At 37.1% G+C, this 15,230-nt stretch overlaps 1 protein-coding gene across 1 annotated transcript in view; it reads left to right on the top strand.

Annotated features, from left to right (window-relative positions):
* The window catches only part of LOC114645301 (Golgi-specific brefeldin A-resistance guanine nucleotide exchange factor 1-like), a 243,866-nt gene that overhangs the window by 72,132 nt on the left and 156,504 nt on the right, over positions 1 to 15,230 (top strand). The window contains 4 exon segments of the mRNA XM_051922496.1: positions 4,366 to 4,577; positions 5,697 to 5,795; positions 5,925 to 6,119; positions 9,217 to 9,385. Of these exon segments, the coding sequence (XP_051778456.1) occupies positions 4,366 to 4,577; positions 5,697 to 5,795; positions 5,925 to 6,119; positions 9,217 to 9,385 (675 nt within the window).

Here is a 15,230-nt window from a genome sequence, read left to right as displayed (position 1 = left end):
GCATCCCAACAGAGATATTACATCAATACAGTTGAGCCTCCTTTTGCAAATATAACAGCCTCTAGACGCCTCCTATAGCCTTTGATGAGTGTCTGGATTCTGGATGGAGGTATTTTTGACCATTCTTCCATACAAAAATCTCTTCAGTTAAATTTGATGGCTGCCGAGCATGGACAGGCTGCTTCAAATCATCCCATTGATTTTCGATGATGTTCAAGTCAGGGGACTGTGACGGCCATTCCAGAACATTGTACTTCTTCCTCTGCATGAATGCCTTTGTAGATTTCGAACTGTGTTTTGGGTCATTCATTGTTTTGTTGGAATATCCAGTCCCTGTGTAACTTCAACTTTGTGACTGATGCTTGAATATTATCCTGAAGAATTTGTTGATACTGGGTTGAATTCATCCGACCCTCGACTTTAACCAGGGCCCCAGTCCCTGAACTAGCCACACAGCCCCACAGCATGATGGAACTTCCACCAAATTTGACAGTATGTAGCAAGTGTTTTTCTTGGAATGCGGTGTTCTTCTTCCGCCATGTAAAGTGATTTTTGTTATGACCAAATAACTCAATTTTTGTCTCATCAGTCCAAAGCACTTTGTTCCAAAATGGATCTGGCTTGTCTAAATGAGCATTTGCATACAACAAGCGACTCTGTTTGTGGCGTGAGTGCAGAAAGGGCTTCTTTCTCATCACCCTGCCATACAGATGTTCTTTGTGCAAATTGCGCTGAATTGTAAAACAATGTACAGATACACCATCTGCAGCAAGATGTTCTTGCAGGTCATTGGAGGTGATCTGTGGGTTGTCTGTAACCATTCGCACAATCCTGCGCATATGCCGCTCCTGTATTTTTCTTGGCCTGCCAGACCTGGGTTTAACAGCAACTGTGCCTGCGGCCTTCCATTTCCTGAATACATTCGTTATAGTTGAAACTGACAGTTTAAACCTCTGAGGTGGCTTTTTGTAGCCTTCCCCTACACCATGATACTGAACAATCTTTGTTTTCAGATCTTTTGAGAGTTGCTTTGAGGATCCCATGCTGTCACTGTTCAGAGGAGAGTCAAAGGGAAGCACAACCTGCAATTGACAACCTTAAATAACTTTTCTCATGATTGGACACACTTGTCTATGAAGTTCAAGGCTTAACGAGATAATCCAACCAATTTGGTGTTGCAAGTAATCAGTACTGAGCAGTTACATGCATTCAAATCAGTAATCAGCGGGAGTTTCATGCCTCAGACCGTCATATACATTCATGGCCAAAATTATCAACACCCCTGGAATTTTCCCAGAAAATTATTGCAATTACAAATGTTTTTGTATATACATGTTTATTTCCTTTATGTGCATTGGAACAACACAAAAAAACAGGAAAAAAAGCCAAATCTGACATAATTTCACACAAAACTCAAAATTATTGGCACCCTCTACTTAATATTTGGTTGCACATATATATTTGTAGCTTGAGATCCACAAAGGGAGAAAATGAATTGCGTATCAAAGTAGTTTTTATTCCTGAGCTTTCAGCTCCTGCCAGGAGCCGTCATCAGAGGATAATGATATCCTCTGTATATGTATGTATGTGTATATGTATGTATGTGTGTGTATATAGGGTACTCCGGTTTCCTCCCACAGTCCAAAGAAATGCAGGTTAGGTACATTGGCGATTCTGAATTGTCCCTAGTGTGTGCTTTGGTGTGTGTGTGTGCGCGCCCTGCCCAGGGTTTGTTTCCTGCTTTGTGCCCTGTGTTGGCTGGGATTGGCTCCAGCAGACCCCCATGAGCCTGTAGTTAGGATATAGCGGGTTGGACAATAGATGGATGGATATATTTTTATTTATATATCATTGCTTACTACCCCTCTGAGCATTTCACCTATCCGGTCTGGGGAGACTTTCCGAACCTGGATGAGGGCGGAAACTCTGCCCCAGTACTCTCCCACCTGGTTATCCTTCAGGTCCTGTCCTGGTTTCTTCTGGGCTTGCATCCTGCTGACTACGCCACTGTAATAAGGACGACACAGGTACATTAAAAAAAGGTTTGGGGCAGCCACCAATATATTGTGCCTTGGCTGTAAAAGGTTCATTATTTATGAGTTGTATTCAGGTTGAAGTCCAAAACAGAATCTGATTGTGGTTTGATAAGATGGCAGTTTTAAAGGCTGTGACAGGAAGTGACGTCATCTGGACTGGAAGTGACACCATCCATGTCACCAGTGCCGGAAGTGACGTCATCATTAGCGGCGACACCTAGTGGGATTTCCTGGAGATAGTCTGCAGAGGACGGAAAGAAAGTTATTGTACCTCACCATCCCTTGGTCTGGCGTGATACTGCTGTTATTTAGGCCCTCTAGCTGCCTCCCAATCGCACGTGTGTGTAATGTGTGTGAATGATTCCAACTTTGTACGTTTCAGAGTTTGAATGCTAAAATCGAGAGAAATATGATCCAAAGTGGAACAATGCTTAAGTGTTCGCTGTGCATGCAGTGAAAAAAACATGCAGCAACAGATGGTGCTTACAAAGTGAGTGTAAACATCTCTTGTATACAGTCTTTGTGTTAGTACACCAGCTGTTGTTGACATGCAGGCGTAACCCTCCCTTTCTCTTACCAGAGTTTCTGGTGTACTGTGTGGCCTGCTAAGTTGGTAGCTGTACCCAGAATGAGTGAGTGAAGCTAGGTCTCTGTAATTAGCAGAATACAACTGTCCTTAACGAGCTTATTTGCTGTGACCTGTAGCTTCAGTTCGTCCATCTTGTTTGCAAGGGGTCTTGCATTAATGAGAAAAACACTAGGAAGAGGCGACTTTTTTGTGACCATCTCCATAGCCTTTTAGCCCTGCAGCGCTGCTTGTGCCTAGCTGTGTGCACCGGGATGTCGTGGAAATGGAGAAACTCATCTGTAACCATCTGCTCGCTGCATTGTCCTATTTTTAGAAGATCGTGTCGGCTGTAGACATTATTTGCCCAGCAGAATGTCATTATTACGAGCAGCAACACGTACGCCAAAGGACAAACAAACCACCGAAAGGGAGAACACTGAGCCACTGTGTATTTGTGCGCCTCCATACATTTAATTTTATTACAGTTTTTATGTATTTTGTTTATTGTTTTCATGTTTTATTATTTAGAGCATTGTTATTTTTACCTTCAATTATGTGCATTTGCTATTTAAGTGTATCGAAGTAAGTATTGTTTAGGGTGTTGGAACGGATTAATTCACTTTCCATGATTTCTAATAGGGAAAATTGATTCGGACTTCGAACAATTTAGAGTTCAAACGGCCTCCTGAAATGAAATATGTTTGAAGTACGAGGCACCACTGTGTATATGAAAAAAATCAGATTTTTACTTGCATACAATCCTAGTCTTCTTTCTCAATTTGGAGACACTAATGCTTCCAAAGATCAACTTCTGTTGAAATGAAATATACAGTGATGCATGTCTGATCTTTCAGTTTTTCACATATTATACCTAGCTATTAGGCATATGAATATTGGAGTAACAACGCTGGAAAATTCCCTGGTTAATCTAATGTGATAACTTCGACTTGTGGTATTTCTTTTTAAAGGTTTGGTAACTCTATTACTCAGATCCTGCATTTTTTAGGACATCCTCAGGCACTTACCTATATCTCACCATTCAAACTGACTTTGTCTTTTATCAGGTTACTGAAAACAGAAGTCTCCTGGAGAAATATTACTGTGTTAAATTCTGATTGAAAGTTCTGGGAATGCTAGAGCATTCTCATGGTACAAGCACTGGGGATCTTCTAATTTAAAAAAAAAAAAAACTTCAGTAATGGCCACAATACTGTATGAGGAAATATTAGCTATATATGGTAGCTTTGTGGCAAGTTTAAGCTGTTGACTTGATATATTTTAAAATTGTATGATTTATGATTTTATGAGTATGATTAGATCCTGGAATATTTTCAAATTCCAAAAAAAAAAAACAAAACATGGAGCTGCTTCAGTCAACTTCTGTGAGTGTTGTATGCTGACAAAACTTGCGTGTGAATTATCACAGCTCTATTGTGTATTGTTCCATACTGCCTCCAATTATGGCCCTAATTAGGTATTTGTAACAGATACTTTTATTATGTTTTTAGTTATTGTCATAATCATTTTACTTAAGTTTATATCACAATACACGCTAACCTGTTGTTACTTGGAACAAATTTAAAGATTGTTGCTAACTCAACCTGTTTTTAGTTAAATGGCAGTCATTAAAAAATCTTTATTCATTTTTGTTGTTCTTTAATAATGCAATATATATTTGTAATAACTGGCAAACCCCATTATTAAATACAACGTACTTATTATTTGATTTATTATTTTGATTTTATTTAATTTGATATACAGGTTTAGCCTTACTCCCTTACGGACTTCCATGCATTCAGGAGCTATTCCGTTTACTTGTGTCTTTGACTAATCCCTATGATATTCATAATTCTGAAGAAAATATACAAGTAAGCTTGCTGCTTCTGACAGTGGTGTTTGAAACTGCACAAATATCCAAACACAGAATGTTGCTGGTCCTTGTTAAAGATCAACTCTGCAGACATCTTTTTCAAGTAAGCCATTTTATTTATAAGGTTTTAATGGTTTTCAAATCTATACATTTTGAACCTGTATTATTCAGTGCAGGAGGCCAGAATATGCATTAAATGTGAGCAGTGTAAATTGTACTAATTAAAATTTAATAGACAGATACTTTATTAATCCCAAGAGGAAATTCACAAAATAATTAAATGTGTTTGAACATTTTATAATGCATTTATATAAATCAGTATTCTGTCACATCAATAAAATTGCTAAACAAGGTGCCATATCAATTTTGTATAAATTAAATGCAGCATTGCACAATATATCAAAGTTTTACATTGAAATATTTAAAATTAAATGATTTGGTCATATACAAAAGTGGAATTTGAGTGTACTGTGTTTAAATATGAATCCCATATGACCAAATACAAACATCTTAACATAAAACTAATTAGTTTCATTAGGATTTTTTCATTATAATGTTACACACTTTCAATGATTTGCAGAGGTTTGTTTTTTTTTTTTTTTTTTAAAAAAACAGCATAGTACCTTGGAAAATGTATGTTTAGTTAATAACAGTGAAATTGTAAAACTGCAATAAGGGCTAGGCTAGTGGAACTAATGTAATATTCAATGAGAGTGCAGCATTTTCCTCTACTTGTGGTTTGTTTTGACTAAATGAATTAATTTTTTTTAAACTGTAGCATTGCCAATTTAGCATTGTAGTTTTTGGAGTAAACAATTGTAATGAAGAGTTTGTGTTCTACTTCCTCTGTTCCTAAATTAACTTCATGAATTCAGATTATCATTCACACCTCTCACATAATTCTTTATCAACCTAATGACATGAGTTTTACTCTGTGATACATTTGTTTGTTTTTTTTTTTTTTAATTATTTTATTGATTTTATTGTAATCATTCCATACAAATAGATCAATTTTTTCAAAAATATGATTGAAAGCAAATCAACCCCCACCCCTGAGAGAGAGAGCATGCCTAACAGAGTAAAACTTAAAGCTAGTAAAAATAAGTAAATTACATTTGTGTTCTATTCTGTGGTTGTGTTCTGCTTTGTTCCAGGTTTCTGCATGCCATTATGATTAAAAAATATGTTAAAGTTGATTATATTTGTTCATTTTAAATTCCAGCTTCTCACAGTAGAGCACTTCAATCATTTTGCTGCAACGATTAGGTTATGCTTTCTTCTCTTTGAAAATATGAGAGGACATCTTAAATTTCAATTTGAGGTTAGTATATTTTAAAGTGTAATGAATATTAAATTTTTCCTAAATGTTATTGTTCTTGTTAACAATATAAAGTATAAAAAAGGAATATTATACATTACATTAGATTACAATGGTTTGTTCTGTTTTTAGATATATTTAAAAAAACTAATGGACAACATTGCTGCAGAAAATACAAAAATACCATATGAAATGAAAGAGTTGAGTCTGGGTGCAGTGGTCGAGCTCTTGCAAATTCCTAGCTTTGTACCAGAGCTTTACATCAATTATGACTGTGATTTCTATTGCTCTGACTTGTTTGAAGAACTGATCAAACTACTTTCCAAGGTATGTTAAATGTTATCCGGTAATAAGCAGATTCATTTTTTTTAACTGAGTTGTTTTATCCCTTGCTCTCTGTATCAAATTGAATACTTAATTTGATATGTGCCCGTTAGAAATAAGTTATTCTGATTATGTGTCATCAGAGTTCAGAGACAACTGATAAAATTGGTACCCAAACACTATTCCCTACATTTTTGTATTTAATAGTGCCTGTGGCTATAATTGTGTTTACCCTGCATGTGTGATTTTGTCTTGTCAATACTGAAGAGTTTACAATCATAAAAGGAAGTTAAGTGACCAGGGTTTTGGATATTTATGAGATTGTATCTTTTTTTTTTCCCCTGAACTATGGATTTGCACTAAAGTGTGTGTAGTGGTTGTTTTTTTTTTTTTTTTGTTAACATTTCAAATTACCTTGAAATTAATTTCAGATTTTTTTTTAAATGTAATTCATCTTTTGTGATATCAGAGACCTGTTGAGAGCGATCTCAAAATATGTTCCTATACATTATCTGCATTACATTTTAAAAAACATTTCAAATGCATTTCAAGATATCTCAAATTACTTTTCAGATGTCTCAAAATAACTGTCTATAAATTTCAGGGTATCTCAAAATAGGCTGAGTTAATCTCAAATTAACCTTGCATGCATTTAAAGACAACTGGAATTCATTTTCAGATATCTCTATAAACAATTTTCTGCTCTTTCAGTAGGAGTTCTCATCTATTTTAAGATATCATGCAATGCATTTTGGTTATCTGAAATGTTCCTTAAGCTATTTTGAGATCTCTTTAAAAATATTTATTGTATATTCCATTAAATAAGGTCACGTCTTTATAAATGTGCACTACCGGTCAAAAGTTTTAGAGCACCTTAGTTTTTCCAGTTTTTTTTTCAAATGTAATCAAGTGAAATTCAATGAATGATCTACAATGGTGAAAAGTTAAGCAGTAAAATGCTAGAGGTTTAAATTTAAAGTTTAGGCTAGCAGAAACTGAAATAAAGAAATTTCCGAATACTACAAATGGGCCTTCATAAGGGAACAACTAATATAATAGAGGTAACAACTGTTACAACCTATAGACTTAAAATAAATTAAGCCTTGCAAGTTGAAGCAAACAGTTTGCACAGGTGTCTCAACTTCTGTTAAATACTTTAAAACCCTCTGACTGTCTTAAAGCACAGTTGGAACAGACTATGTTACTACATCCTCTGAAGTACTACTTGGACAATATTCCAGTGATAATGGCAAGAAAATGGCAATTAACAAATAAAACAGTGCATTATTATCCTTGGAGGTTTAGGTGTTTCATTTAGAAAAATTGCAAAAAAAGCAAAGCATCAGTGAGAATGGTGTCCTACACAATCCAAAGACAATTGGAAACTGGAAGAAACTCTAGTAAGAAGAGATCTGGCAGACCCAAAGTCACAACCCAATCAGAGGATAACTTTCTGAGGGTCACTAGCTTGCGTGATAGGTGCCTTACAGCATGAAAACTTCAAGCACTGTTTAACAGTGGTCGACAAAAGTAAGTCTTAGTTTCTAATGTGAAGAGGAGACTCTTGGTTGCAGATTTGACAGGCAAGTGGCAATAAGAAAGCCATTCCTTAAAGTACAAAACAAGAAATTGAGGTTTGCCAAGGCCATGAAGTACCGGCTGTGGCCTACTACAAACTGGAAGAAAGTCTTATGGACCGATGAAATAAAAATTTGAAGTCATCAGTTCATCATGCAGGGTGTTTGTGTGCTGTTGATTTGATGAAAGGATGGTTCCTCAGTGTGTTACACCAGCTGTCAAACATGGAGGAGGAAGTGTGATGGTCTTGGTTCTGTTGCTGGAAAAAGAGTTGGTGGCTTGCAAAAAGTTACTGGCATTCTGAATCACAAGGGTTACTACAGCATTTTGCAGCACCCTACAATACCTTCTGGTCTGCATCTAGTTGGTGAGGGGTTCATCCTACAGCAAGACAATGACACAAAACATACCTTCCAGGCTGTGTCAGAACTAGACATTAAACTGCGTGCATATCCAAAAAAAAGTGAAAAAAACTGAGGTGTTATAAAACCTTTGATCTGTAGTGTACAGGTATCTTAAAGGTTTTTGAGATACTTTGAAATAATATACGAGATATCTTGAAATACATTTAAAGATGCAAAGTAGACCTGGTACCTGCTTTAAGATATAATGAAATGAATTAAAGATATCTAAAAAATACTTTTTAGATACCTGAAGCATGAGACAGTATGAATAAATTACATATTTTAAGGTATCTGACAATTGCAGATATTTTTAAAACAAAACTCGGAACATATAGAGCTGTCTGAAATGCATTTAAGATATCTGAAATGCATTCATAGATAAAATAGCTTCCTGTCCATTTTCAAATATAAAGAAATGCTTACCAAGAGATCTCAAAATAACTTGAGGCTTATTTTGACATGCATCTTAAATTGTAGTTCAGATATTTTGAAATGAACAAGATAACCTGAAAAAATTCTCTCTAGATTTTTAGATATCCTAAAATTTATTTCAAGAGATCTCAAATAAGTTACGATTTCTTGAAGTAGACAAAATGCATTTTCAGGTACCTGTAGCTTACTTTAAGTTGTCTTAAATGCAGTTACAGATATCTTGAAATGAAATACATTTTAAGATATCTGTAAATGTTAATTTGGCTTACCATATTCAAAGATACAAAAAAGAAAACAGATGATGTTATTTTAATCTTTACTACTAAAGTAATTTAACTTCAACTGATCACAAAGAATATCAGGCATGTAACTTATTTCCTTGATGTATACATTACCATATTTTCACAATTGCACTATATTTTATAGTCAGTAATTTAATACTGGCCAGATGTGTATTGTAAGAGGTTGCTCTCATTCCCTTGGTTCATAAAACATGTTTCTCAACATAAAAAAATTAATACAATCTCTCATGAGAGATTCAAATTGTTAGTCAATGTGCATTCTGTTTTCTTCTTAGTCTTGTACTTTTATCCATTACAAGGGGTTCTTTTTTTAATTATCCAAACATAAGAAGCTTAAGTAAATATTTACCATCTTGAAATTGATTTAATTTTTTTCCCCATCAGAATTCATGTTCACTTTCTGGACAACTTTTTACTATGAATCTGCTTTCACTTGAAGCACTGGTAACCATCATTGATACTTTAGAAGCCCATTCACATTCTACAAGTTTGCTAAATGTGCAGAAGGAAGATGAAAAAGATGTCAGACTTCTTACAGAATTAAACTGTAATGGTATGTACTGGGTTATTGTCAGGTTTTACTCCTGAGAGGTACATTACATAGACCTTGACATTTTAACTGTAAACCTTCTAAGTAATGCAAAGACATTTAGATATCTTATAAACAGGTTGCTTCCTGGCTGTGGCCTGCTAAGAATGGTAATCTGTCTAGTATATCACCGTTTTATCTTCAAAATTTCTTCAGCCCCATTTTTTTTCTTAGAGTAATTTCAAATGACATATCTTTCAGTGTGAGTGGTGTTTTGAGGCAATGGAACTGGACATTTTCTGATCTGGAGGGATAAAAGCTGACACACAAACACTGGTGAATCTGCCTTATTAGTATCTGACCGTCACTTGATTTTTTTATTCAGTTTCATTGAGTGTTCCTGCTCACGCTGAATTAGTATGCACCTTATGGTCTATGATGTAAAAAAAAAAAAAAAAAACCAGAGACATGGGTATATATGATATTTGGAATTATTCATTTTATGATCTGTATAGTACATTTCGGAAAACATTGTGGCACGGAGGCAACATTGTTAATATTATTCATATTCATTCGTATAACATCTGCCTTTAGGAAAAGGAAGTTTAGCAAAAGATGGAAAATAGAATGATCTGGAGCAGGAGTGTGGAATATGCATCTCTGATGATATCCTAATTGTTGTTTTAATGATAAAAATAATGAGGTGAAATTATTGAGTACAGTATGTTACTCAGTGTGAGCCTCTCTCAGTTTTTATTGTGTTAACTTTGAGAGGAGGAATTGTACCAGCAGAGTTTGAGCACTCAAATTGTTTTAACGTTTCAGCCTGTTAATAATAAACATTAACAGAAAAGGAGTTCAGCATGGTTTCATTACCCCTACATAGTGGTTCACATGAATCGGCATATTACGAGTCATAACGCTGAAGCTTCAGGGGTTAACTGGATTCAAAGCCAGAGTGCAGCATTACAGCAAGTATGGTGAACACCGGTTATGATGGGATTACTTATATTTTACAAGTTAAATGTGATCACATTCCCTTTCTTTCCTCCCTCATACTGCTTGATCACCTTCGTTTTTGTGTCTATTGCATTTTATTTCATGTCATTGTAAGATAAATGTAACTGAACATAGTCAAAACCTCTACAGGTAATAAACTGACATTGACATGAAGCATATGCCTGTCGGGTGGGTATTTATTTCGGAAGCTGTCTTTATTGGGGTCATCGATTCCAAAGCAAAGCACACTCACACAGATTTCATCCTACTTGCCCTGCTCCATCTAGCTCCTATGGCAGCAGAATTTGGAGTAAATGAGGACATTTCAAAAAAACACAGGGATTCAGAGAAGTAGTCTCTGCACACTGCCATTGAAAAAAAGATCAAGATCTATTTGATGGTTCCTGTGGTCAACAGTGATTTAAATCCACTTGAGTGGTGGAAAACGCACAAAGTACACTTCCCCAAATTGGGGAAACTTGCAAAAAAGTACCTGTGCATCCCTGCCTCAAGCAGTCCTTCTGAGAGGGCTTTTAGCACTGGAGGAAATGTAACATGTTACTGTGCTCCTCTGAACCCAGATACTGTTGACAACTGAAATTTCCAAAGTAGAATTTTACAATTATTTTATTTTTTCTTATATCTTTTTGCAGTATTGGACAGAACTTGAAATTAGTAATTCGTTTAAAAATGTTATCGGTTAAAATGCACTCGATATGAAGTTTTTGTTGATCTTTTGTGTAAATTCTGTAGGCCACTTTGAAATGGTTCACTCATACTTACACTGTTTGATCTCGGTAGTACTTTGGCTGATGATTTTAATGTTTTTGTGTTATTTTACTTCAGTTTTTAGTAAATAAGACCCGTTTTCCTTAACTGTTTTTTTTTCTATTATCTCATTAGTAAGCTACAATTAATATCCTATTAACAAGACCAGACTAGATCTGTAAGACTTTTACTAAAAAAAGTGGCTTCTCTGCCCTTGCGTTATTAACAAAACAACAACAAAAAATTATTTACTTATTTGCAACATGCCACATAGTAGTTTCCACAGTGATGGATCTGAAAGTGAGCTCTCCTTTATTTTGCATATAACACATGTGTGCATGGGTTTATGGCTGCCTTGAATTTTCGCACACGTCTTCTGTTGATATTCAGACCCTTGTGCAATTTTTTCTTGCACCACCTTTAATGCACTTCAGCTATTCTATATCCAAATAAACCTTTGTGAATTTCCCCTTGGGATTAATAAAGTAACTATCTATCTATCTATCTATCTATCTATCTATCTATCTATCTATCTATCTATCTATCTATCTATCTATCTATCTATCTATCTATCTATCTATCTATCTATCTATCTATCTATCTATCTATCTATCTATCTATCTATCTAAAAGTTCCAGCTGTTACTTACAAGTTTTTCAGATAAAAAAACACAAAAAAACAAAGCAATCAATTACAGTAAAATGTAATATCTAAAATGGAGAAGTTTTAAATGAAAGTGATATTTCTGAAAGCAATCTGAAAACTCATCAGTTCTAGATTAAGCCTGTTAATTTTTTTTAATACTTGATATTGAGGTCTCTGGAAAGGGGTGTGTGGCGCTCCCGATATCTATGCAAAAGGACGAAGGTCCAAGTCTTTAGAGTCCTGGTGCTTCCTGTCTTGCTATATGGTTGCGAGACATGGACGCTATCCAGTGACCTGAGATGAAGACGGACTACTTTGGTTTGACTTTGTGTCGAATGAGCGGTTGCTCATGGAGTCCCGAAAGAGGCACATTACCTGCATTGTAAGGGAGCGTCGGTTACAGCACTACGGCCATGTGGCGCATTTCCCCGAGGGTGATCCAGCTTGTAAGATCCTCATTGTTAAGGACCCGAGTGGCTGGACCAGACCAAGGGGTTGCCCACGTAACACCTGGCTACGGCAGATAGAGGGTAATTTCCGGAGGGTGGGACTGGACCGTATGTCTGCCTGGGGGGTTGCAAACCGGGATTCCAAGTTGTTTCGTTGTGTAGTGGGTGCGGCAACGCACTGTACCAGTGCATGCTCCCCAGCTTGACTTGACTTGACACTATAATTTATATCCATGACAAGGGGGCTCCGACCCCTGCTCGCTTCGCTCGCCTACCCCCGGTGTTTTGAACCCATGCCCGCTGGGCAGCCACGTGTGAGGATGACGCACGTTTAATATGGAGCGTTCGCCCGTGTACCTGTTTATGACGTTTTTCTTTGCTTTCTACTCTGTCTTTTATTTGTGATCTCGCTTTATTCTGCTTTTGTTTCAGTGACACGTGGTCCGTGGTGAATATATTTTGCCTTTTTCGAGTAATAATGTTGATTTGTTTGCGATACTGTGATGTTTATCGTACTGTTAATAATGCATCACTGTAATGTGATTCACTTGGGGGGGGGGGGGGTAAACGTTAACATTTAACATTCTACAAAGTTATTGTCTTTTTTTCACCTGCATTATCATCATTCTTTAATATTATTTATTGTATTAGTATGCTGCTGCTGGAAGATGTGAATTTCCCATTGGGATTAATAAAGTATCTATCTATCTATCTATCTATAGTTTGGACGTGTGAGGATGACGTATGTTTAATACGGAGCGTTCGCCCGTGTCACTGTAGCTCTTTCCGAACTATTATGCGGTGCATTGTGGAGCACTGCGGACTCTGAAGTGTTTGTATCTGGTTTTGGAGCCGAGACAGTTTTGTTTCCGCGGTTTCAGACGCGTGTCTGTACCATCTCGGGTTTGATGTACGAACCTTTGTGGACTCCGTAAGCATTAGTGCCACTCACAATATGGCGGCGACGCCTGCGCCTTCCGTATTATGTCGGTTCTTACCATGCTGTGTAGGCATGTACTTCACTGTACTTCACTGGGCGTTCTGACGCCCGATGTAGGCGCCTGAACCTTCAGGGTCCGCATCCGCTGTGTGGTGTGGACGTTTAACTGTCGTTGTTTGTGCTTTTATATTCTGTATCTCGGTGTGCATGTGTTTAATTCCATAGGTTTTTTTGTAGCTGTTGCATTCCAGTTTTCATCATCTGTAATCCGCTCTCCATGTGTTCGTCCCCATTCTTTAATCCCTTTATGAAGTTTTAGTTTGTTTCCTACTCTGTGTTTTATTTCTGACCTCGTTGTATCCTGCTTCCGGCATGTCAGACGGTCTGTAGTCTTTCTCGTTTTACTGTGGGGAAGGTGGCTTTGTTTTGTAACCTGCTCTCTATGTGTTAGTCCCTGTTTGTTAACCTGTTTATGACGTTTAACTTTGTTTCCTACCCTGACGGTTTGTAGTCTCTCCCGTTTTGCTCTGGTGGGGGGGGGGGGGAGGGGGGGTGCTTTGTGTGGTGTCTGCACGCGCGTAGTCTCTCCCGTTTAACTCGGGGGTTAGGGGGCAGGTGTGCTTTGTTTCTTTAATCCCTTTATGAAGTTTTACTTTGTTTCCAACTCTGTGTTTTATTTCTGACCTCGCTTTATCCCGCTTGCGGCATCTCTTTATGACGTTTTACTTTACGAACCGTCAGAGTAGGAAACAGTTTTTCCCGTTTTGCACTGTTGCTTTGGGGTGGTTGTGTGGCACCTGTGCACGTGCGTAGTCTCTCCCGTTTCACTATGGGGGGGGGCTTTGTGTGTCTTTTGCGTCCACGGGCATGTCCCTGCTTCCATATCCGGTTTACCATTCTCGTTTAGTAATATGGATAATCAGGGGGAAATACTTAAAGTATATTACAATGCAACCTCTAGTATACTAAATAATTTGTTAAGTATATAAAGATGCACTGTGTGTCAACTTGTTGAGAGCCTGCTTAATGAAACAAGCTGCTCTTGACGTCTGCATGTGCAACAACATTGATGCATACACAGCTGTCACTGCTTCACAGTGAAAACAATGCTTTTTTGTCTGGGTAAATGTAACATTTCATGATCATTCATGACTCAAGCGCCACCGCGAGTGCCAGCTATTCCAGCAGTTCCGTGTATGACTTTATTATTCTATCTAACTATCTATCTATCTATCTATCTATCTATCTATCTATCTATCTATCTATCTATCTATCTATCTATCTATCTATCTATCTATCTATCTATCTATCTATCTATCTATCTATCAGTTTCTGACAGAAGGTTGAGCTTTTAAGATAGGATTGAAATATCAAATAATGTCTGTTAGATTAAGTCATTTTCTGCGCGCAGAGAATCCCATTTTTTCTGAAAGGCCACGTTCAAGTGTCTCTTGCATTAAAGCAGTTTCACCTGCATTCTTTAACCCTTAAACCACCTCATACTTGGGGTTAATGCACCCCTGGACACCAAATACTTTTTAGCTGCACTTTTTAAGTAAACATCACAATTCACAAAGAAAATGTGAAATTTTAATGGAACACACATTTTCATGCAAAGAGCATCACAATTACTGGACCACTGATCATTTTACACACTGCAAATGAACTGTAAAAACTATTAAAAAAAAACTACTGCGACAATCTGTTATATGTTCAAGATGCAATTGAAGCCATTGATGAAATTCAGTAAATCACCAAGCCAACTGCGCTTGAACTGGCTGCACGCAAACACACAGAGGTAAACACTGATGATTGCATGCTCGTCTAGTGCAGCGGATGAATCCCGGAGATAGTGGTGCTGCAGTTCTGCCGGGACCGGCAGTGGTCATGAGCTAGCTGCTCAACGAATATACGCCACTGACTGATCCGCTTCGGCATGCAGGCAAATTGCTCTGGTTGCGGGGTTTTAATTAATGTACGTCACTGAATATACTCGCCCTCTCCGTGCTGGCAAATTGCACTGAGACACAAGTATAGCCGGTTGCAGCAGTCAATGAATATACATCGA

The sequence above is a fragment of the Erpetoichthys calabaricus genome, chromosome 2 (genome assembly GCF_900747795.2).
Source record: "Erpetoichthys calabaricus chromosome 2, fErpCal1.3, whole genome shotgun sequence".
In the NCBI taxonomy this organism is placed as follows: domain Eukaryota; kingdom Metazoa; phylum Chordata; class Cladistia; order Polypteriformes; family Polypteridae; genus Erpetoichthys; species Erpetoichthys calabaricus.
The sequence above is the reverse complement of the archived record's forward strand: the minus strand, read 5'-3'. Positions and strand labels throughout refer to the sequence as shown.